Below are 25,040 nucleotides of genomic sequence, written 5' to 3' on the forward strand. Positions count from 1 at the left end.
TCTCTCCCTCTCCACTTAAGAAGATTTTTCAAGGGATATACACTTGCAATAAATTTAGAGAAATTTAAAAAGAAGTAATAGGGATGCTTGCAATTCTTCCAACTCTACACCGGAAGGATGGTGTAATTGCAACGTACCATGTAGAAGATGAAGTGAAGGTTGATGATTTCATCAAGGAGGTGACCCACACAATGTACTTTAATGAGGCCGAATGCAAAGTGAAGTGTTCATGTGCCTTGTTTGAGATGAGAGGGATATTGTGTAGACATGTATTAGGCATTATAAGAGTTAACAAAGTCCGTTCGGTTCCTGAAAAGTACATACTAGATCAATGGAGGAAAGACATAAAAATGACATACACTCTTATACGAAGTAGTTATGACTTAGTTGATCAGAAGCTTGAAGTTAGAAGATATTCACGTATCATCAAGAAATATTACGAAGTAGCCACAAATGCATCTTCATGTGATGAGCACACTGAGGATATGCTAGCTAAACTAGATGCGATGAACTTAGGCTACCGCACCAACAAGCCGCCCTCAAAGGTTGTAGTGAATCATGCTGACACAACGACAGCTGCGAGTTCTAAGAAAGTACTGAGTTTTCATGTAGTCAGAGGAAAAGGTAGACCGCCATCTCTTAGAAAAAAAAATCAATGATTGAGAAAGTAAAACCCACGACGAAGAAGGCTAGTCAAAAAGGAAAGCGTAAACAAGTTAACTAAGTGCATTGTTCTGAATATTTTAACTTTTAAACTTTGTATTTTACAGTTATAAAATACATATATAAATTGGAATTTATTCATATATATATACCTGGTTTTTTTGCTTTGTAGCCACATGGAATAGAAGGCGAAGTTGTTAAAACGTGCAGGAATTTATTTGGCCAAACAGATATTGGAACACAACAAAATGTCCCAATTGAGGTAGCTTTACAGGTTTTTAATGATATGACAAATTTTTTTTAGCTTTTAATACATATTGAAAAATTCGACTCTATAACTTTAATTTGATCTAATATTCCGCTTATGTATTGTTAGCCAATACAAAACACTACTGAAGTGTTGGACTTTAGTGCCACCGAATTTGGGTTTGCAGTGAATTAGACTCAAGAAAGTGTAAATCGTCTTCTTTAACTTGGTGATACTGTGTAAATTTGTCTTGATGAGTGTTTTGATGGGTTGTGTTTTTAATGATATAACTGATATTGTAATGTTCACAGATTTTGCTTGGGATGGATGGAACCCAGCCGAATAGTTTGCGTGAGACACAACCGTTACAATGAGACACTTTATGGGATTTGTATGGAAATTGCTTATTACTTGGTTATTCTTTCTAAATTTGCTTGCTTACGGAGTAATGGAAAAATACACTCTTATGGTTTTGTGTCAAAATGTTGTATTTTTAAAATGAATTATTAATCATTCATTCTCAAGAAATATACGTAGGAATGTTTTTTGGCCTGCTAATGTGGTGGAGTATGAATAACCCAAAGTTGTTGGAGAATAAAGAGGCTATTAAATATTATCGGGTGTTAGCTTGGGATTAGGCACTAAGCCATTCGCTTGTTATTTTTTGTGGTTTAAATTAAATCAGTTGTAATTAATTTATGCTATTGATTGAGCTTTTATACTTGATTTGGTGCTCTTCATGGCAGTTATGTACAAAAATAGGAAGAGTAAGAAGAAGAACGATGGGAAGTCGAGCAAAAACGAAGAACGATGGGGAGTCGAGCAGCTCCTAAAGCACTCAGGTGATGATGTATTGCAACATTAGTGGAGCAGGAGATGAAAAAAATCTATCCATATGGTGTACAATTTTTATTTATTTTTTTATGGGTGGTGTATTGCAAAACTAGTGGAGCAAGACTTGCAAAAAATCTATGGATATGGTGTACATTTTTATATATTTGGGTGGACTTGAGCTGTTGTAATTATTTTTTGATGGGTGGAAGTTCGCATGTAATTATTTTTTGATGGGTAGTTTGAGCCGTTGTAATTAATTTTTGATTAAATGAGAGCATCAGCTGTTGTATGTTCTCATATTACCATAGGTTTGAACATGAAGTTGTAATGGATACACAAACAAGGAGTAGAAATATTTATCATGATTTTTCTACTCCCTGTTTTTCATCAGTTAACAACTACTATGTATTCTTTTACTTGAATGATGGTGCTCTTCACATTAGATCACAGATTTATGGATATGTATCAACAGATTTGATATATTAATCTGTCCATGATCGGGCGGTTGTGCATATTTTACATGATTCACTGATATTGTCAATTTACAGGATATCATCTTTCTTAGCATCAGGCATGAAAACTCGAGTTATAAATGGAACCTGCCAAAATTTGCACCATTTTTACGTTGGACATCTTTCTGATGCTTGAATGCCCGAATTGAGTGCTTGGCAGGATTAAAAACATGCAAAAATGGGCAATCACAAAAATGAAAGTTCTGGTGATAGCAAAAATGTTGCATTCATTTGATAGGTCCCCTGTATATGCGGTTTTAAATGAAACTAAGATTTAAGCGTACAATGTAATTATATTTTCGAATTTTGATTAACAACCAGACATGATAGGTCCCTTTTTATGAACTATATGCATTGGCAAGGCCAGCACCTGGACAATTTGCAAAAGAATGAGGACCTAAGATTACATCCACTTTGCATAGAAAAGTTCAGATATACAAATTGCCTACTTTTTCAAGTGTTGTCCCACAAGTTCCAAAATATTGTACATATATTTCCCACAAAATTGTAGGCATTTCCATAACTATTACTCTAAATGATTCGCAAGTATTCATAAAAGTACACTAAATTCCCATCCCTTAGTGGGTATTCAATATGATTGTACATAAAACAAATAAAGTAATATTAAAATTGCCCAAAATATATGAATATGTGTGCGTTGATACCGAACTTCCAACTCCATCTTGACAATTTCACCCTCTCTTTTACGAACCTCTTCCATCCAATGTTGAACTTCTTCCATAGTTTTTCGAACCTCTTCCTCTAATTTTTGAAACTCTTCTCGTGTTTTCTGAAACTCCTCCTGTGTTTTTTGAAGCCCGTCCTTCTTCTTTAACAACTCAATTTCTATTTTCACAAGTTCTTATTCTCCTTCCTGACTGCTATCTGCCTATTTAAAAAAGTTGCAATATGGTAACCCTTGTATAATCAACCAAACGAGAAGCATATTTTGTGAATATAAATACAAAAAATTTTAGTCAAAACCAAATTCAAGTTAAAGTGAATGTTAACAATTTTTGTACCTTCATATTGTAGTTTGAACACCCAAAGAATGCTCGCTCCGGATTTCGCCAGGTATTTGATGTTCTACGTGAAGCAGGTGATCCACAGGTGCAGATTAGGTTGTTTTCCAATGTGCGATTAACAATTGAAGATGACGAAATCGACGATGATACCTTCTCTTTACTCAACATGTTCCCAAGTAACTATGGAGTATACAGATCCAGAAAAAAAATTGATGATTCCATCTACTGATTTATGTTGAGGTGAAGTAATTATTTAACTAGTTGGTTTATCAGAAAACTAGCTCATCAAGATGTATTAGGCAAAAGTTTTTCAGCTGATCAACCTTAAGAATGCATTAGATCCAACAAAAACTACTGACAAATCAAGTACAATATTACCACCAAGTCTTAACAAGTGGAATACAATCAAATGGAATACATCTTGAGTGGAATACATCTTGAGTGGAAAACAATCAATACTCATGAAAAAATAAATCTTAACTTTAATTCTGCAAAAATGATCAAAATTGGAAAACTTGAGACTCAATCTCAAGTATCCGACCATTTATTTACAGTGGGTGGGTCTACCAAGAAAGTGCTATATTTGTATGTTTGATCTGGACTTTGATGCTAATTCATTTAACAGGTTTTCATAGCTTACATTTTCAGGTAATGAAGTCTGTAAGGGTTATTGTCATCAGGAACTAGTATGCCTTCATATTAAAGATCTTTACAAACCCGTTGTGTTTGATCGTTGACTTGCGTACAATGTCTCATCTAGTCATCTGAAAGTGGAACTGAGACTCAGATGTATTTGTTTACCACTCCAGACAGAGAACACGAGATGTGGATGGACCTGAAACCATGGTAGCAGGAGTTGGTACTAGTTGTTGAAACCAGGGACTCTTTTTGTTGGTGGGAATGGGGAGGATACAATTGGGAGGTGGATTCAACGCAGTGTCACACAAGAAGTGTGGGGCGGTAACTGTGTTTTGGCACAACATCATTTTGCTTATTTTGGTTTTCTAGTATATAGGGTTGTCTGTCAAGACTCGGCTATAAATAGTATTTTACTTTTGATTCATATATTCAATTACTATAACCATTATTCTGTCATCATTTTGAATGTTTAGCTGTTTCACAGGCTATCCTATCTACAAATATATGTTCTATGTTTCTGCAGAACATTGGCTAAGAATGTAAATGTTGACATTTCAATTTTTCTTGGTTGATATTAAAAAACATTTTAGTTGCATTGCTTCTACTCTATCACCTTAGAAGCACATTTATCTGTCTCTCATAGATTAGGAGGGAAGTATGAAGTGAGAAGTCATGCCAGATGCGGCAGGATATGGGCTGTGTAAAATGTGGGTCTCAAATGGCTATATATCAAACAAACGTAGTGATTTCAATTTTTGTAGCATAAAAGGGTCAAAAGGCCATATCCTCAGATTTCAATTTTTGTAGCAGAAAAGGGATCCGAAAGGGTTTGAAATACACTGATGTGTCCAACAAAGTTATAAAATATCAATGTCATAACAAAGGTAAGAACTAAGTGTCAACAGAAGAAATTATGAAAATAGTCAGCTATTCTTAGAAGGAAGCCATAATGAAGAAATCAAACCATGTCATATTGCAAAAGAGGGATCATGTCATATTACAAAAGATGGATGCTAGTCATCATCCCACACTACACACTTTTTATTACAAGTACAAATTATGAATAGATAATATTCATCGCATCGTCTTGTAAAAAAAATTTATAGTATACAAACGGGCAAAACACAAGTATGCACAAAGAATAAAATTGAATGTATGCATACTCAGATATATTTTGAAAACATGATCCAATACATTGACTAAAACACGAATTGGACTAGGTGAATATGAACAACCATTTCGAGTGTAGAGTTTTGGATGTTCCAAACTGCTTCAAAAAACCTTCTCTAACCCAAGTACAGAGTCTAATCAAGGAGAACTTCAATTACTCAGTTGTAAATCTTGCACAAAAAGCTCCCAACAAGATTTTTAGAACATGTACTTGTGGATAAGATAGCCTATGATTATTACCATTACCATTGGCACACTTTATTTTGGCAATTAGGATCATGGAGCAGTGGTTTCAGCATAGCAATAGCTAATTTGTGGGTTACATTCATATTTTAGGTAATTTGCTTTTTACTCTATTTTACAATAATCATTTTATGCTATAAGATGACCTTAGAGGTTTTTTATTTTATTTTTTTCCTAGGTGAGTAAGACTTTTAATTTGGATTTTATTCAATGTAGTCTTAGCCATGGGAACCCTGTCAGAATGACACTGAAGCTATGTATGACAACTAGTTGTGAAATTTTCCTAAAGCCAAAGAGATAATGATGCCTCTTTAAGCAGACCAAAAGAAATTACCAGGCCTATTTTCTGTTAAGCCATTTCTTATTGGCTTTAACTTGCTTAGTCTCTATTTCTTATTTGCTTTCCACATTTGTGCCAATTGCATGTGGAAAATTGACCTTTGTATACATGTTATATATTCTTTCAATGTTGGATTTTATGGAATCATTGCTTGCTTTTTTTATTAGTAAAATGACCAGTTGTATGGAATCATCTACAACATAAGAACTAATATTTATCATGACTTACAAAATTTCAGATGTTTCTGACTTTTTTTTTTTTTTTTCCTTTCTTTCTTTCTTTTCTTTCCTACAACGTAAGAACTAAAAACTTACCCATAAATCCGAATCACAAATAAAGCTAGATGGAATTAGAAAGCCGATAGAAACGATAGATCGAATAACATAACATAAAGCGAGAGAGAGAGAGAGAGAGAGAGAGAGAGAGAGAGAGAGAGAGAGAGAGAGAGAGAGAGAGAGAGAGAGAGAGAGAGAGAGAGAGACCTGTTAATTTGTGAAAAGTCCGATTTAGGATTTTCCCAACAATCAATCTCTACGCCTGCAATAAGATTTCAGGAGCAATAGAAATCAAAATGAAGACATAAAACCGCAATATATATCATATATAATAGATTGAATATATATGAGGTGAAGAATGCGATCGAAATGAAGAAAAAACTAGCTGCAAATTTCTTGATTCTCTTCGTCAATCAGCTTAGATGATACTGAGGGTGAGGGGTGACTTTCGGAAAAGTGTGAAATGAAGAAAGGGGGAAGAATTGAAACCATCCAAAAAAAAAAAAAAAAAAAAAAAAAAAAAAAAAAAAAAAAAAAAAAAAGAGACAAAGAATTCCCGCTCTGTACAAAACGCGGTGTTTTCATTTACAATGAAGAAGAAATAGACTAAGGGAAATATCCAATCAAAACGCCTCGTTTCATTAATCCACGTCAGTTGCCGGTGCGCAAATTGATCCGCGTTATGCCTGTAATAAAAGTTTTCCTTCCATCTCTCCCTCCCTCAAAACATAAAATTTGGAAGAGAGTTTTGTGTACCATCGGATGTATTTAAAGAAAGAGTAACATAGGAGATTTTGAGGGGGCCGCAGATTACCCTTGCTCAAATTGAAGCATCTGTTTTGAGCTTCCTCTATGATTTGACGTTGGCCACAAACTGCTTTTCCTAACCAAGTTCGAGGACCAAAGAAAGAAAGCAAGAGAAGATAAAGAAAATGAAGAACCAACATTTAAATCTTTGAAAGTTCAAAGATTTGATTTCCAACTTATTTGTTCCCACGATTTCAAGAGCTTTGGCCGTTAGTTGCAAGAAAGGAAGAATTGAAATACCCACAAACAGAATGGCTCTTCTCTTGCAGTGGACACCGTCGTTTGGATCCTGTTGTAGAGAAGTCATTGGAGCAACATTCTTTCTCTTGGTCCCTACATTTCTTGATCAAGAATAGAAGAAAGTGGTTTGAGAAGAAGAAGGAAAGTAAGATTGCCAGACAGGAGGGTGTAAATAGCAAGGGCTCCCTGTCACGAAACACATCGTTTTTGCCTTTTATCTGAAATCTCAGTGCAGAGAGAGAGAGAGAGAGAGAGAGAGAGAGAGAGAGAGAGAGGCAATTAAGCTTTGTTCTTGCCTTTCTTATCTTTCTAGTTATTGTTGTCTTCAGTTTCAGTAGTTACTAGGGCTAGTTACAAAGAAGCATGTAACAAAATACACCTATTACTTTGACAAATGGGCAGCAAATCACTTTTCACAGCAAAAAGCCATTGCAGACATGCAGTGAGTGCGGAGCATGCAGATTAGGAAGCTTATTAAGATACAAGGCAAAGCAGAATATGAGCTTTTGTTCATAACGGATCCTTGGGAACAGAACATTGGGTGTAGGCAAGTACTCAAGTGGACTTATGCACATGGGTATTACCTTCTTGAGAATGAGCATACAAAGAGAAGGTCGTTTGAGTTCTTGCAAGGGGAGGCAGAGACGGGTCCTGAAAGGCTTCACGAATGCGCCGATCTGGAGTTGAATCAATTTCTCGTTGATTATGCCAGCTCCTCCGAAAGTTTCAAGGAGTTCAAAGTAAAGCATTGGACATCAAATGACATGGCAACGCATGAGACTCACGCTTGAGTTGAGTGACTCGTGAGAAAGTATGCATATATTGATTTAAGAGAAATGTTTTATGCATAAAGAGATTTTATAAGAATAAATTTATAAATTAATATGATTTAGTATTATATATTAAATTATAAAATTATTTTTATTATAAAATAGATTTAACCTATCATATAAAATTATATTATATCAATTTGTAATTTTAGCACTTATATTGATGTAATACAACCCTTGTCTTGTCATGTAGATCAATAACTCGAGATATAAAGTTTGTGTCCCAAATAAGAGTGATATGCCTTTATCGTTCTTAGAGTCGATTGGAGAAGACTCAAGACATTAAGAATATGAAAATGCTATTTGCAACTTTGCCCCATCTTTTTGCCACATGGATTTCATCGCTAATGTATTTTTTTTTTATTTTACTTTTTTATCTTCTATATATAAAAAGTGTGTATGAAACGGAAAATCTTGTTTTAACGGTTTTTCTTGTTTTTCCGTTAAAGTTAACACCGTTTGTTTAAATACGTGTGAATGTAATCGGCATATAGAATGAAGACATAAATGTTGAGAGAGATAACATTCAATGTTGTTATATGATTTATTAATCACAATAATTACAATACTTAATAGTTTATATAATAATAAGTAATTAAATATTAGTTATTATATTTTTCTCTTTCTCCTTAACATATACACGTGTATTAGGTGGATAAGACATGAATTCCTAAGTACAATACATGTATATTATACGTTTCATTAAATCAGATTATTGAGTATTCTAAATTTAAAAATCTCGTATAATATATAATACAAGTGTGTTTAATCAAAGTATTTTTTTTTTCCCATGGTAGTAGGACGTAGCTTCCACTAAGTCATATTCCACACGTGGGCTTGCTATGATGGGCACGTGACAAAGGTCGTGATCCTTGAGCTAATCAAGAAAGAGTAAATTCGGCCAACAACTTCAAAATATATTTTAGGATTTATATATATGTTATATATAAAAAATATTATACCACAAATTTTATAAAAAGATTATGTTTTAACTTTATGTTGATCCTGATCGATTCAACCAACAGCAAAATAAGAATTTCAACGTTGTCTCTATTGATCGTCTACAAGATTACATAAATTGATGAATTATAATACAAATATCAAACGACACATATTTTGAACTACCGTTTGTGTTAGACTTTTATTAAATTTTTCGTATACATCTTTGCTAAAATTATGGATGTTATAAATATGTATTAGATTATATGATATTTTGAACTAATTTTTTTTATCTTCTCCAATATGCCTTAAATTATTAAGTGACATCAATAATTTTTATAAAATATATATTATTTTTTACAAATAATTATTTCATAAAATTAGAAAAACGTGCTTTGCACGTTACTCTCACCTAGTGATTATAAAAGTGACTATTAATATATTTGTGTATATTTTTAAATGTTTAAAGATATTTTAAAAATATTAAAAAAATACAAATAAACTAAGACTACGTCCAAACGACCGAATAGTAGGATCCTTAAGAATAAAGGGTGAAAAGTCCACCCAGTATTCTCAGACACAAACAAACATAACAAACAAATTAAGTTGGCAAGCCCATTGTATATCAACATTTTCATTAAGAGAAATACAAAAAAATTAAACAATAATAATTTTATAAATTAATGTTATTTGATGTAATAGATTATATTATAAGGTTATTTTTATTATAAAATAATTATAAAAGATAAAATAAAATCACGTGTTTATATAATTCTTTTTTGGACATAACGATACTCTTTGATTAAAACTAATTAATTCCTCGTATGATCGTATCACTTATCCACGCAATTTCGTATGCATGGCATTCTCGAAACGGATGGATTAGAGGGAGCCATCAAAAGCCTGACGGAACAACTCATTTATAATGGTTTCCAAAAAGAACCGCAATTGACGACTATCAATGGAAGCGAACCCAAAAGACAGGTAGAGAAGTAAGAACAATGTACTCTGTTCGGAACCAGCCGGACCTAAACCAATACGTCTTAGCAATACTTGCAAAATGCAATCACCTCAACCATCTCAAGCAACTTCAAGGCTTTCTCACCACCCTTGGCCACAGCCAAACACAGTTTTACGCCTTTAAGCTGGTCCGTTTCTGCGCTCTCTCTCTCGCCAACCTTTCATATGCTCGCTTCATTTTCGATCATCTCCACTCTCCCAATGTCTATCTCTATACTGCTATGATTACTGCCTACGCGTCTCGGCCCGATCATGAATCGGCATTTGTATTGTACCGCAACATGGTTCGTAGGGGACGCCCTCCGCCCAATCAGTTTATCTATCCACACGTCCTGCAATCTTGTCCCGAGGCTTGGGAATCTCATGGCACTAAAATGGTGCATGCCCAGATTTTAAAATCAGGTTTTGGTCGATATTCAGTTGTGGAAACCGCTCTTGTCGATTCGTATTCGAGGATTTGTTCGGATATCATTAGTGCGAGACAGGCGTTTGATGAAATGTACGATAAAAATGTTGTCTCATGGACCGCTATGATTTCTGGGTACACCCGACTTGGGGAGATTGGTAATGCTATATCATTGTTTGAAAAAATGCCGGATAGAGATGTCCCGGCTTGGAATGCTGTTATTGCAGGGTGCTCTCAAAACGGCCTTTTCCCCGAGGCAATTTCACTCTTCAGAAGAATGATCAATGTTGCATTGGAAGGACAGCATCGAGGTAATAGGCCGAATCAGATTACAGTTATTTGTGCGCTCCCAGCTTGTGGCCATACTGGCATGCTCCAGCTTGGTAAATGGATACACGGTTATGTTTACAAAAATAGGATTAATAACAACACACTCATCTCAAATGCTCTAGTAGATATGTATGGGAAATGTGGGAGCTTGAAAGAAGCAAGAAGAGTTTTTGACATGACCTCGAAAAAAACAGTGACCTCATGGAATTCCATGATCAATTCTTTTGCTCTCCATGGACAAAGTGAGAGGGCAATTAACATGTTTGTGGAGATGATGCAATGTGAGGATGATGTCAGACCAGATGAGGTTACATTTGTTGGCTTGTTGAATGCTTGTGCACATGGAGGACTGATTGAAAAAGGCCTTTCTTATTTTGAATTGATGACTCGGGATTACAGGATCGAGCCCAAAATTGAACATTTTGGCTGCTTGATAGACCTTCTAGGTCGAGCAGGTCGATTTGAAGAAGCCGTGGAAGTTGCTAGGGGAATGAGCATGGAACCTGACGAGGTTGTATGGGGTTCTTTGCTCAATGGATGTAAGATTCATGGTCGCACAGATTTGGCAGAATACGCAGTCAAAAAGTTGATTGAAATTGACCCAAATAACGGTGGTTATGGTATAATGCTAGCCAATATATACGGAGAGCTGGGGAAGTGGGATGAGGTCCGAAAGGTAAGGAAGAGGTTACAGGAACAGAATTCTTATAAAACTCCAGGTTGCAGTTGGATTGAAATTGACAACCGAGTTTATCAGTTTTATTCTGCTGATAAATCGCATTACAAAACAGAAGACATATACAAAATTTTGGAAAGTCTACTTGATTTTGTTATTTGGAAGTGAGATCAGCAACGGTTCTCTCTTATTCAGTTCGCTACTTTTCTCTCGACAACTAAGAGGAAATCAGAGTGGGAGCAAAGAAATTATCGCTATGTGCATCAGAGTGCGTAGAAGCTCTGATTGTAATTATATACGAGTATAATTGGCAAATCCTTTAATTCAATGCAAGTGGAGAGGTATGTCATTTCTCCCTCGTAACCGTGGCTAATGCTCTAACAGACTCGGAGAGATTTGAGGTTATTCGAGGAAATAATATGACTTTAGGAGTAACTTTAGCAGATTTCATGAGCAAAGGCTGCAACAAGACTCAAAAAAAATAAAGAAATAGGAGAAAATAGATTTTTTTTTTTTTTTTATAAGTAAAACGGTAATATTAATAATAATAGGCATAGCGAAATTACATACTGAAACCCTTTTCTCCTCTGAAAAAGGAGAAAAGGGATGTGAAACTGAAACCCTTTATTCATACTGAAAAGCCACATAAACATAGTTAAAATGCTCGCTAAGAAGTGGTCCATGGTTTTGAAGCTCCTGCTTGGCCTTACTTCTGCACTTTGGATTTGGCTGGTTCATCCTCTTCTGCAGCAATGCTGACCACCCTGGGGCTCTTGATCTTGTCAGGGGACAACTTGGGCAATGTCAAAGTGAGCACACCGTTCTCCAACTTGGCCTTGACAGAATCCAGGTCTACATTCTCAGGCAACCGGAACTGCCTCCAAAACTTGCCATAGGATCTCTCCATCCGGTGCCAGTGCTCCCCTTCCTTTTCCTCCTCCCTCTTCCTTTCACCGCTCACTCTCAGCACCCGGTCATCCACCTCGATCTTCAGATCCTCCTGCTTCAATCCCGGCACATCCAGCTTTATCAAATGACCTTCCGGCGTCTCTTTCCAGTCTACCCTGGCCGGAGACAGTGCCAAGGCGCTGTCTTCCTTGTCAAGGCCAACTGGGATTTGCTCCAATACTCGGAACGGGTCTGTCCATATATCAGCTAACATACTCCCAGGACGCTCTATAAGTGGCAGCAAAGACCCATTGGAGAACCGAACAAGAGTACAGAGTAAAAGAAACGAAGCGACGACATGCTTTATTTGTGCTCTCATTTTTCCTCTTGCTGCTTATTTGGTGTGCGCTAAAATTAAATTGGGTTATGTAGATTGATCGATCTCAGAGATGTTTTGTAGAAGTAGGACTTTAGGAGAAGGCTGATCCTGTATGGCAGTGTTTCACCTTTGAAGAGGGAGCGGGAGGCCATGCTATTTATTATTACGCGTGGAAGGGACAGGCATTAGACGTTGGAAAACTTTGGAGAGGTCTAGAGAAATAGGGAAGGTTCCAGCATTACTTTCTCCCGTAAGCTGAGCTTTTACAGTAGAGAAGGGAGTGTGCCAGATCTTTCCAACATGTTCCAGACGATTCATGTCCCGTTCTTTCGGTTTAATATTTTTTTGAATTTGAGGTTCAAGTGATTGAAAAAGTAGCTCATAAAAGTGAGTTCTAAATTTTTTTTACTCTCACCGTGTAAATATTTCGGACCAGCATTTAAAAAAGTAATAAATATTTTATATTCCATTTCTATTTAGATTTCTCAAGTGCAAAAAAGAACTTAGGGTGTTTTTGTGAGTTTAAATATTTTATTATATCCAATTCAGTATTGTGAAAATCTTAATAAAATATTTTAATTATAAAGAGATTTTATAAAAAATAAATTTATTAATTAATGTAATTTAATGTAATATATTAAATTGTAAAATTATTTTTATTATAAAATAAATCTAACATATTATATTAATTTATAGATTTATTTTTATAAAATCTGTTTATAACTAGTATTTCTCAAACCTAAATTCCCCCTCTCCATTCCACGTTCCATAAAGAAAAGAGCCCGTTGGGCCTTTCCCATTTTTGCCGAAGGGACCTGAGACTCTAGGGCGAGCCCGAGGCTCTCTAGCTGAATAAATTAGCATGCGTGCAAATGGCCCATGCATCCTCTCTCTCCTTCAATCCTTAAGACGACAAGGTTTGCATGAGTTGCACGACCTCCGACTGCTTATGCTTTGAAAGAGTAGGATGCCTTGCCGAAAGTTCTACTCATCAGGCGATCCTCCCCTAAATGAAAAAAAAAAAAAAAAAAAATGTAATGAGGGAGTAAGAGGAGATATCTACAACTGTTTTAAGAATCACTGTCTTATGTGTGGATTGGATAATATGTTATGCAGATATGTACTGAGTTTCGTATCTTTCATACGTAGTTAGCGAAAGTTCGTTATATGTGATATCGAATCGAATCGAATCCTTCAGGTTCATATGAACCAATGACCCAAGGATATAGAATCTTGCAGATTTTAACTGATGTTTTATCTGGCCTGGCACTTTTATCAGATGCACCTCTCCAAGTAACAAAGGTCCGGTCAAGTTCTGGATGATTCACTGCCATATCTAATTTAGTTTTTGGCAGTAGCTGCATCGAAGATAAACACTAAAAGAAGCAATGGCAGCAGCTCGAATGGTGAGAAGATTAGACCATCAATTGCAGTCTCCCCCCATGCTAATTTCCCTGACAAATGGACCAACCAGCAAGCAAACCATGCAAGAGAAGATGGGTCGTTGATGGGGGGGTTTCACTGTCACACCCAAAGCTGCTCCAGCTGTACCCTACTTGTCTGGTCCCCTCCAATCTGATTCACCATATGGGCAATGGGCCAGTTTTTCAATCTCGATCCTTAACGCATGCAGAACTAATGAGATGAGAAGGTGGATGTAACCCGGAGGCTTATTATTCAACCAAACAGACATTTGAGTAAGTTTCGGATTTTTCAAATCCTAGAGACTAGTAGAGACACAGCAATAAATCCGGCCTTGCTTCCTCCCTGGCATCAGTATATATATTTACTTGGTTCTCTCCTTGCAAATGGCCTATCTAAACAGGAAGCTATAATACAAAGGAAAAGAATGTAGCTTTCAGGTGCATGCTGGCTGCTCAGAATAAAATGAAAAAGATGCATGTAGGCTGGCTGGCTTAGCTGGGACGATGTCCACTCCCTTGATCCCGAAAGCTGAAATGACATTGTGAGTTTATATACGAAACTTCTTTCTTTCCATGAGTTGTTATTGCCTCAACATACCGTGCATCGATTAACTTCATTTTGCGTTGGCTATAACGAACATTATCCATAGGGTCACTCGCATATCGTTGAGGAGATAGTTGCGTGTTCCCTAAAGCATTCAAGAACTACCTTAGATATATCTCAGCTAAAGAGAAAGAAGAAGATAATATGAAAATAAAATGCGACGTATGCGAGAAATTGGAGGCAGAGGTGCTATGTTGTGCGGATGAAGCGGTACTATGCAGGGGATGCGACGAGAAGGTGCATGCAGCTAACAAGCTGTCCCAAAAGCATGAGCGTGTCCGTCTCCTCAAACACCCATTGTCGTCTTCGTCATCCTCCTCTTCGCATCCCCATCTCCCTCCATGCGATGTCTGCCAGGTATGCCTCCCTCTTGCCAATTTCTGTACCCTGCAATTTCTATATGGTACCTAATCGCAACCATAATAATCAATACAAATAACGAGGCTTTATCTATTATGTTAAACTGCAAGAACTTTTGCTATTCTTGTTGTGCCCTGCAAATACAACAGGGCTGGGGCTTGTTGCAGTTTCCGGTTGTGGTTAATCCAATTAGCCTTTTTATCTGATAGTTGTAAAAAAACAGTCTTTTTCGCTAAGAACTTTGACAAAATCTTTTCTTCGAGTTTTGATCAAAAGAAGCAGTTGATAAAATATTGATCAATTACTTGCTTAACAGAAATTTTCCCTTAATTGTATTTGTAATGTAGATATACGTACATATCTAGTCCTAGTCACAGGTTTATGCATAGAATTGCAAATTATGCATGCAGGAAAGAAATGGGCATTTCTTCTGCTTAGAGGATAGAGTACTACTCTGCAGGCACTGCGACGTCACAACCCATACGGGGACTCCCTACGCATCACCCCACAAAAGATTTCTTATTGCAGGCCTTAAAGTCGCCCTTGAACCTTCAATCAACCACCACGACATTGGCTTCAACAGTGGAAATTCAAGCTCGCCAATGTCGAATAGTTCTTTCAGTTTCCCTGCTGACAACGAGAGCAGGAAAGCAATGACAATGGAAGTTGAGGCTGCGTCCTCAGAAACTAGAACCTTCTCAGATGAACCTCACTTCGCAACCGAGCTTCTTTGGTCACTGGATGAGATATTTGACTTGAAGGATTTTAACTGCTATAAGTTTTCCGAAGTTGGGTCATCTAGTACGCCAAATTGTACTAAAGACTAAAATGGTTCAAAATGTCTCCGAATTTCTCACTTCTTTTGCTTGTATGATTGTGCACAATCATTTTGAGTAATGAAGATTCGTTTAAGTTGTATAACAGTATGGCGTGTTTGTTCTGACCACTGGCCAGCTTGCATAGGCCGCGTGTATCAATATTCATTTATTTTTGCCTACTTTCCCTATATAGGAGCTAGTTGACCACCAAAAGTTTCTTGGCTTCCTCAAATAGTCACGGTCACACTGCATACTGCTAGAGTGTACTCAACCAAAATTTAATTAGGAATTTTATAAATTTAGCTAGCCTAGTTTTAATAATATTAAATAATAGATTCAACAAATCTATCACTATTATATTAAAATCTTAATTTTAATATTTTTATATATTTTAATTCTAAATGTAATGTAAATATTTTTTCATTATTAAAAAATACTACACATTAATATTTATTCGTTGCCCAAGCCTAGAATGTGATAGATGGCTGCACTGTATCTTTCATCTTAATTTTAACTAATGAATACAATCATCTACAATTCTATGGATATAGACATGTCGTCGAATTACATAAATCTTGTATTTGTATGTAATTGATTTTGTTTTTGCTTTATATTTTCTCTCATTGTTCCTCACACATACCCAATTTTGTTTGATTTTCTTGCGCATGTGTTATATTAACACATACCCAACACTAGCACTAGCACTAGCACTAGCACTAGAATATGTATGTGAAAAGGCAATCCTGCTTTCTATTTTCCGTGACTGATTTGGTCATACCCGCTATGATTGTGGAGGCCTCTTATTCAAAATCTAATAACTACTTAGTGATTCATGCACCGCACCATATTATAAATGATGCTTTATGATTATATAAATGCTATTTTCGCCACCTGCATCATTACCACGTACAATATTTTATCCAACATGCATGATCCGTTGGCCATTAACTGCAATTTCTAATTAAATATGCAATTAATCCACCTTTTAAGTTATTCTTTGATTAGAACGGAGAAGATGCGCGCATGTATCGATCTAAGGGCCAACTTGATCCTATGCCATTTAAATGCACGTGAACAAACAGTAGTACATGATACATTGAGATAAGCATATATATCTATATATAATAATAAGTGGCTATAACACAGCTACAGTAATGAACAGTACTTTCTAATTCCGTTTCCGTGTTTATTTTTCTTTTTGTGCAAGATCATACGCTCAGTAGTTGCTCGGTTGTAGAGCTTCACGCTTGTGGCTAACACACTAACACAGCTAAACCAAAAGGCAAACCGAAAGTTGCTGCCACCAAGCTCAACCTAGACCGAAGCCAAGCTTCACCTCCACCCAAACCCATTTTCACCGTCGCAGCCTCACCTCCTCAAAGCCTCTGTTTGGTTGCTCAAAATCAGAGCAAACAGTTGCTCAAAATCACAGCCCAGAACCAAGCAAATCAAATGAAGCTCACGGTTTAGGGGCTGAAAAATAGAGCAAAACCCACGAATACGTGCCACGAAGCCACCGCCGCCGCCGCCGTTCTGTCGCGCGAGGAGCGATGCAACACAATCCACGGCGAGGTCGTGCGAGTTTTACACCACAATAAAAACGAGATAAACAAAAAACAAAGAAGAGAAAATGAGCACACGAGGAACTCAGCCAAACCTGCAACAATGAAGAAGAAACCATGAAATAAAAACAGCAGAAAAAGAGAGAGAGAGAGATCGGTTTCCAGTGGAAAAAAAAAAAAAAAAAAGAATCAAAATGCAAGAGATGAAACGGTTTGCAAGAAACCATGAAATAAAAACAAAATGCAAGAAACCATGAAATAAAAACAGCAGAAAAAGAGAGAGAGAGATCGGTTTGCAGTACACGAAATGGAGATGAACCGGCCAGCAGTAGAAGAAAGCAACGGGAAGAAGGGAAACGGCGCAGGAGAGAAGAAGAAAGAGGAAGAAAAATGAGTCCTAATTTCTTCTAAACGACGCCGTTTTGGAGGGATCCACTGGGCCGGGTTTAAGTGCTACGGGCTGGCCCAAGTTTGAAGGGAATTCGGCCCAAATCACTATAAAAACCCACTGAAATAAAGCCCACTTAGAAAATAAGGTTCTAAGAAAATAAAAATGCACAATAAAAATAATTAAAAGCCAAGTAAAAACACTACAACTCTATATTAATAAAGTAAAATATTTAAAGCCCAACAATAGAATATTTAAAGCATAGAGTAATTTAAATACGAAATAATAACTATAACAAGAAAGCACATTAAAATAATTTACACGACTTAAAATCATAAATGAACTCAACGAATAAATATACGTAAAAAGAAAAATATACGTAAAAAGAAAAATGCACAATAAAAAAAATAAATAAGAGCCAAATAAAAACACTACAACTTAATATTAATAAAATAAAATAATTAAAGTCTAACATTAAACTAATTTAAAGTAAAGATCAATTTAAGTGTAAAACAATAATTAATACCAAGAAAACACATCAAAATAAATTTCACAACTTAAAATTCATAAAATAAATTGTTTCATTCCTACAGTTTCTATACTATACATAAAATATTTCAACTTTAAATTATAATAAAATACTAATTATTTTTTTATTTTACTTTTTTTGTAAATTAATTATTTACACATTTATTCATTCTCTAATCTCATTAAATATTTAACATATAGGAGCATTTGCCGTTTATAGAGACTGTTATAGTACAAGTTAAAAAAAAAAACAGTGGATGATTCAACTTGCTGCAGATTCAGAAATATTCAATCAACAACAATACAAAAATTTCAATATTCTCTCTATTGACCTTGTGCAATATGGTTGAGAATCAAAAAACACAACTAAACAAACGTGCAGAGCACGTTTGGCCTCCACTAGTATATATATATATATATATATATATATATATATATATATATATATATGCTAGAGGAGGCCAAACGTGCAGAGGAAGTTTGTTTAGTTGTGTTTTTTTATTGTTTTATATAAAAATTTGTTCAAAACAAATTTGAACAAAAAAATAGAAATATAAACAAAATTTTATTTTATTTTTTATGATCATTGTAGTTCTCAGCCATATTACACAGGACTAATAGAGAGAACATTGAAATTTTTGTATTGTTGCTGATTGAATATTTCTGCAACAAGTTGAATCATCTACCGTTTTTTGAAACTTATACTGCAACAGTCTCTATAAACGGCAGATGCTTCTATATGTTAAATATTTAATGGGATTAGAGAATGAATAAATGTGTAAATAATTAATTTACAAAAAAAGTAAAATAAAAAAATAATTTGTATTTTATTATAATTTAAAGTTGAAATATTTTATGTATAGTATAGAAACTGTATGAATGAAAAAATTTATTTTATGAATTTTAAGTTGTGAAATTTATTTTGATGTGTTTTATTGGTATCAATTATTGTTTTGCATTTAAATTGATCTTTATTTTAAATTAGTTTAATGTTGGACTTTAATTATTTTATTTTATTAATATTGAGTTGTAATATTTTTATTTGACTCTTATTTATTTATTTTATGGTGTATTTTTCTTTTTATGTGTATTTGTATGGAAAGATTATTTTATTTATTATGGTTTATGACTCTTTTGTTTTAAATTTAATATATTATTCGTTGGGTTCATTTATGATTTTAAGTAGTGTAAATTATTTTAATGTGCTTTCTTATTATTAGTTATTATTTTGCATTTAAATTATTCTATGCTTTAAATATTCTATTGTTGGGCTTTAAATATTTTACTTTATTAATATAGAGTTGTAGTGTTTTTACTTAGTTTTTAATTATTTTTATTGTGCCTTTTTACTTTCTTAGAATCTTATTTTCTGAGTGGACTTTATTTTAGTGGGTTTTTATTGTGATTTGGGCCGAATTCCCTTCAAACCTAGGCCAGCCTGTAGTACGTAAACCCAGCCCAATGGATCCCTCCAAAACGGGGCATCGTTTAGAAGAAATTAAGGCTCATTTTTCTTCCTCTTTCTTCTTCTCTCCTGTGCCGTTTCCCTTCTCTTCTTCATTCCTGTTGCTTTCTTCTTCATTCTTTCTTCTTCATTCCCGTTATTAGTCCCTTCTCTTTCTTCTTCTTCTTCATTCCCTCACGCAACACAATGGCGGCGGTGGCTCCGTGCTTCGATCCTAGGCGTTGAACCGGATCTTTGTCCACCAATCAACGGCGTTCCAGTGCTATCCACTGGATGCGACCTCCGGTGCCACGTATTTGTGGGTTCCGGCGATAAAACTTCTGAAATCGCATCCACTATCTCCTGCAACCCCACGATTCGACGGCTCACCTTCCTCCTCGCGCCCCTCAACGACGGATCAACACCGGGCACCGAGTCGAGCCTCAGTAACAGAGCCATCAACGCCTCGTTCATCCTTAGCCTTGTGAGATCAATGGCCAAATCCATCGCCTCATATCTCTCTCTGGTGTGCACGGCGTGGTTGTACAACGGTGTTCGTGTGGTTGACGGCTGTGATCGCTTTGTACGGAATGTAAAGCAGTATAAATTTTCACACGAAATGTAAAGTAGTGTAAATCTTTATCTACACTGAAAAAAAAAAAACGGAATTAGAATTCACTGTTTATTACTGTAGCAATGTGATAAATGTTTATTATTATAGATGGATATTTTTATATATATATCTACAACGCATTTGCCTGATCTGCTAGCTTATGTTAAAGAAAAATATATGTATTATGTAGCATGCTCGATTCTATAACTTGTAAGTGCGTACCCTCCATGATTTGAGTTTTGATCAAGGCGACATGATCTCTTCCTAGTGACCATTTAATTAAAGAGGTGATTCGCCGATTCCATTTGAATAAGCTGTTACATGATCAATCGTTTTCCTGGCCATATATCTACAATGAATTATGAATGGTCCAAATCAACCAAGCATGTAGAAGATCTTGAGGATTATTCCAATATGCGTGGGTCAAAGTGAGATAATTTTATACTTGCTGTTGTTCTCAAGTTTGTGATTCTTTCCTTATCTCTTCTTCCTTTTCTTGTTTTCTTTAAATATCTATTGGTCATTAATTTTGGGAAAATAGTAAAAATTAGTGGATAATTACTAATTCTCATCTTCAAACTCTTCTTTCCCATGGATTGAATCTGAATATTCCCATTTATGAATAGGATCAAGACCAATCACCAGTAATATTGGGCCATATTAGACTAAACATATATATAATATTTTCACTTCCTTTGTTATTTTCCTCCCCTAAAACTTTGTGTTGACCACATTACTATGTCTAAATTAGATTGTGAGCTTCACTTGGGAATTTGGACTCGAGAACTATAGTAGCCACATCTTTTCAACACATGTTTGTGTGTGTGTGCATGTGTGGTTTTATATTTTATATATATATGCTCTTCTAAATATTCTGGCCCTTTATATATGCTTAATTGTTTCATAGCTTTTGTCCATTCAACTTGAGATCACACACTTTTACTTTGCTCAAATACATAGATATGCACACCCTCAAATTCTCGAGTACTTGAAACAAGTAGCAAGCACCAAGAACCTCACGTATTAAGATACAAGAACAATGGAAAAACCTTGGTTGAAAGTACCAAACCCGTAAGTTCACTCCGATTATGAACGAAAATACTTATTGGCCGGCCAGAGCTCTTAGTGGGCACCGTTGCGTGCCTGTATCGAGATATTAACGTTAATCATGTCAAAGTTTTTAGAAAACCACAAGGGCTAGCTAGGCCGACAGTACTGTTCCTTGTCTATTTTAATATTCGCATCCCGGCCCCCAGATTATGCTGTGCAGTAGAAAGATCTCACAGACCTTGCTCAATGAAGAAGACTCTTATCATGTAGTGGAAGTTGTGATTGGTTGGGATGATCATCTTCGTCAAACACAACCCATACTTTGCTAATTTTGGTCTCCAGTGCGCATGAGAAGAGAGTTGATGACAAACTGATATCGCCCTTTTGGCCTTCTTTTGCTGCCGTTGCCCCTTGTGGCTTCGTTGATTTTGATGAAGCAGTAGTCTTGCTCAACACAAAACTATAGGAATTGGCCTTTTGATCAATTGGTGGACAGCCCAAGCATTGTTCCAATGCCATAACATGCTCCATAGTGATGATTTGAACATATGGGTACTCCAAACTCTTGTTCTCAATAATCCGTTTGCAATTCTCATACAGATCGTGAAGCTCCTGACTTTGTTGGGAAGCCCTCTTAAGTATTTCACAGGCTAAAGCCCTCGCCGGCTTTGTTAAATCAAAGAACATGTTAACAAGAGCAGCGATGCCTTCACAAAAAGTTAAGTAAAGCTGAAAGCTCTCTTTCAAGGTGTTGCTCATGGCTGATTGAGCCAGGTTATCTGAAGGCAATATATCCAACGGTGAACAACTCAAGATCCTATCTATAAGTAGTTGACATTTTGGCAATTTTCGGAACACCATGTCGATTGATTTCTCTTCGTAGCATCGAAACTCGAAGCTGCCTTTAGACATGACAGGTTCGAGTTTTCCTGCTTGGTTGATGAGCCAACCCATCCTTTCTTCCAGATATGCTGCATAATTGTGCATAAAACAAACTGAAGGGTCAGAATTCTTAGAAAACCAGCGGGTACTCATTTGGAGATGACCAGATATGTGTGCATCTCGTAGCTGTTGCTCAAAGCAACGGTTGCCTCCTCTTAGAAGGCGATGGATGAGGACAAGGGTCTTGAGGGCGACCAGGCGGTCTCTGGTTTTGCAAAGACGGCGAGAAATTCGTTCGGCCAGAAAAGGAATGGATCCAGGGGAGTTAGAAACAAGGAAGAGAATCTCATGCATGTGTTTGTCGTCGATGGGGCCATTATCATGGCCAGTAGCGCGCAGGACTGCAATATCTATGTTGGAAAAGCCATCGTAAGGGTTGTGTATCATAGCCTTGCCGATCGATGCATGATCCTTTACTAAGCCAAGAGCTAGCCGGAGCTTTCCCTGTATGTCTAGTACCCTCATGATCTTTCTAATTTTCAGAAATGCGATGGGAACAATCTTTGTGTGTAGAGAGCACCTGGGCCAAGAGCGCACATATAAATTGAGGGGTTAGAGACGGATCAAAGAGTGACAAGGAAAATTGACAAGGAATTAATGAGGAATCAAATCTTACATTAATTTAAGATATGAGAGAGTAGCCTCGACTCTAACAAAAACAAAAGAGACATTATGGGAAAGAATGTTCGTTACAAACACAAAAAATTTACATTAGTCTTGATCAGGGCCTACAACTATCATTATTCTATGTGCTAGGAAGTATCCAAGTCAACGAGGACTGTAGAAATGAGCTGATTATAGTACCGTTAAACGGATAATAACACATCGAAAAACCACCGAAAATTAAAAAAAGAACTTTTTTATTTTTATTTTTAATATTCAGAGAATTAAAGAAGATAAGGAGGGACTTTAGTTTGGTCATTGGCCACACCACTGAAAGCCTTGGATTCTCTTTGTACTCGATCTAATTAATGAATTGTGTTCATTAACATTTCCACTCCTTAAAAGGGTGAATTGATGGTTGCGAATGTGGCCTGAATTAAACAAAAAGGAAGAAAAAAGAGAGGGAATAAGAAAGAGTGCCTTACAAGCTAGCTAGCCTTTTTAATTAACTCTGATGGATATGAATAAAAACAAACAATCAAAGAGTCAACGAGCGGCAAAAGTTATAATATTGTGGTGGGAGGAAAAAGAACCTCATTCTTCAGGAACAGGATTCTTTCTGCATCGAACTCTCCTCACATTCGTAACATCACGACATAAACAACGTTTTTTTTACCATAGAAAACTTTCTTTTTCTTTTTCCTTTTATCATCAACTTTTGCTCTCCTCTTCATGTAAGGGAGATTAAAGCCCCCCCCCCCCCCCCCCCCCCCCCCCCCCCCCCAAAACTTAACTGGCATGGAGGGTAAAAACCAGAAAAAGATAAAAGGTGCTTTGTCATACTCGATTCTAGCAGGCAATTATCCAAAATGTTTCTTGTATAACTAAGAGTACTACTACTAGAGTCGGCATGCATTAACAACACAATCCTCTATCATCATGTCCATACAAATTAAGTACAAACAGATCAGAAAATTATGTCTTATTTACTTGACTGACTAATATATAGACACTGACTCTGATAGCTAGATCATGATCCGCACCACCTGATTTAAAACAATGCCAGAAAAAGACCCATATAACAAAGAACATAATTAGTAGCATTAAGCTGGCTGTGTTTGGTAAGTCATGAATCACTGCTATTTATTACTATTCACAAACAATTTACTACTATTTATTAACCACAAGCTTAATTTGTTACTCATTATCCCACACACCATATTTATTTTTATTTTTTTAGTTTTATTCTTCTTAAAGTAATTGAGTTCTTCTACTTATCATCTATACACTATATATTTGGTACGAAAAAATAAAATAAAAAACTAATAAGTAGTGTGTGATGTGAGGATGATGAGAATAAATTTTCATTAACTATTTGTTACTTTTTCAGTATTATTCAAATATCATTTTAAATTATCTTAACATCTAAACAAATCATAATTTACGTATAAAAAAATCTATTTATCATTATTTTTCTCATCATTCCATAATGTGACATTAAATAATAGGTTTACAAGTAAAATATAATAATAATCTCTAATCATCTAATATCATATCATGAAATGATAAAAATATAATAAAAAAAATAGATAATAAGTGACATTACTCTTTACGTATATATGCAACTTTTACGGGTAGGAATAAATAACCATGCGACTCGGTCATGCACGTACCACGCAAGCTTATCAATTGTATATATATGCATTTTGATTTATAGATTAGGAAAAAATCTAGTTGTAAGTATAACTGTGCATTAATATGTACACTAATTTAATTTGATTAGTTAAAAAATAGATTTTATTAAAAATAATACTAATTAAAATTTTGAATATGAAAATGTTAATATTAATAAATAAATTGATTTATAAATAAAAAAATGTTAATATGAATAAATAAATTGATTTATAACTTTATTTATATATAGTAAAACTCATAAATCAGTAGGCTCGGATGCTTGCTTGCTCGGACTTCTCAGCTTCCGTTTTGTGCAGATGAGTGTAGTCGTAAATGATACTCTCTCTTGCAGCTTACTGATCTAGCTGGACATTCCTTGTGAGCAAAACCCCAATTAAGTTGCTGCGCAGCCCATTAAAGTATATATATTGGGCCATTGGCTTTGTGACGCCTGACTGGCTAGATGTTAATTAACAAAAATTAAGAATTGAAATTGAGAAAATATATAAACTAAAGAAAAAATTTTAAAACTAAAGTTTATTAATAGAAGTCGATAAATTAGTTCTG

General features: G+C 35.5%; 4 protein-coding genes across 4 annotated transcripts; 2 read left to right on the forward strand and 2 right to left on the reverse strand.

Moving 5' to 3' along the window:
• The first annotated feature begins 9,624 nt into the window (after positions 1 to 9,624).
• On the forward strand, positions 9,625 to 12,942 carry LOC122302313 (pentatricopeptide repeat-containing protein At1g33350). Its single transcript, XM_043113507.1, has one exon. It carries the CDS (start codon positions 9,766 to 9,768, stop codon positions 11,362 to 11,364), a length of 1,599 nt encoding a protein of 532 aa, XP_042969441.1. The 5' UTR covers positions 9,625 to 9,765; the 3' UTR covers positions 11,365 to 12,942.
• On the reverse strand, positions 11,687 to 12,463 carry LOC122302314 (22.0 kDa class IV heat shock protein). Its single transcript, XM_043113508.1, has one exon. The coding sequence runs from the start codon at positions 12,461 to 12,463 to the stop codon at positions 11,903 to 11,905; it is 561 nt and encodes a 186-aa protein (XP_042969442.1). The 3' UTR covers positions 11,687 to 11,902.
• A 912-nt stretch (positions 12,943 to 13,854) lies between the features above and the next one.
• On the forward strand, positions 13,855 to 15,774 carry LOC122302315 (B-box zinc finger protein 23-like). The gene is made up of 3 exons (XM_043113509.1): positions 13,855 to 14,429; positions 14,538 to 14,848; positions 15,262 to 15,774. Exons 2-3 carry the CDS (start codon positions 14,636 to 14,638, stop codon positions 15,676 to 15,678), a joined length of 630 nt encoding a protein of 209 aa, XP_042969443.1. The 5' UTR covers positions 13,855 to 14,429; positions 14,538 to 14,635; the 3' UTR covers positions 15,679 to 15,774.
• A 5,393-nt stretch (positions 15,775 to 21,167) lies between these two features.
• Positions 21,168 to 22,960, reverse strand: LOC122302316 (putative clathrin assembly protein At1g33340). Its single transcript, XM_043113510.1, has 2 exons — positions 22,813 to 22,960; positions 21,168 to 22,716 (listed from the first exon to the last, which is right to left on the reverse strand). Coding segments are annotated over exons 1-2 (1,221 nt in total). The 5' UTR covers positions 22,815 to 22,960; the 3' UTR covers positions 21,168 to 21,497.
• Between the last annotated feature and the right edge of the window lie 2,080 nt (positions 22,961 to 25,040).

Source organism: Carya illinoinensis, chromosome 3, assembly GCF_018687715.1.
Source record: "Carya illinoinensis cultivar Pawnee chromosome 3, C.illinoinensisPawnee_v1, whole genome shotgun sequence".
In the NCBI taxonomy this organism is placed as follows: Eukaryota; Viridiplantae; Streptophyta; class Magnoliopsida; order Fagales; family Juglandaceae; genus Carya; species Carya illinoinensis.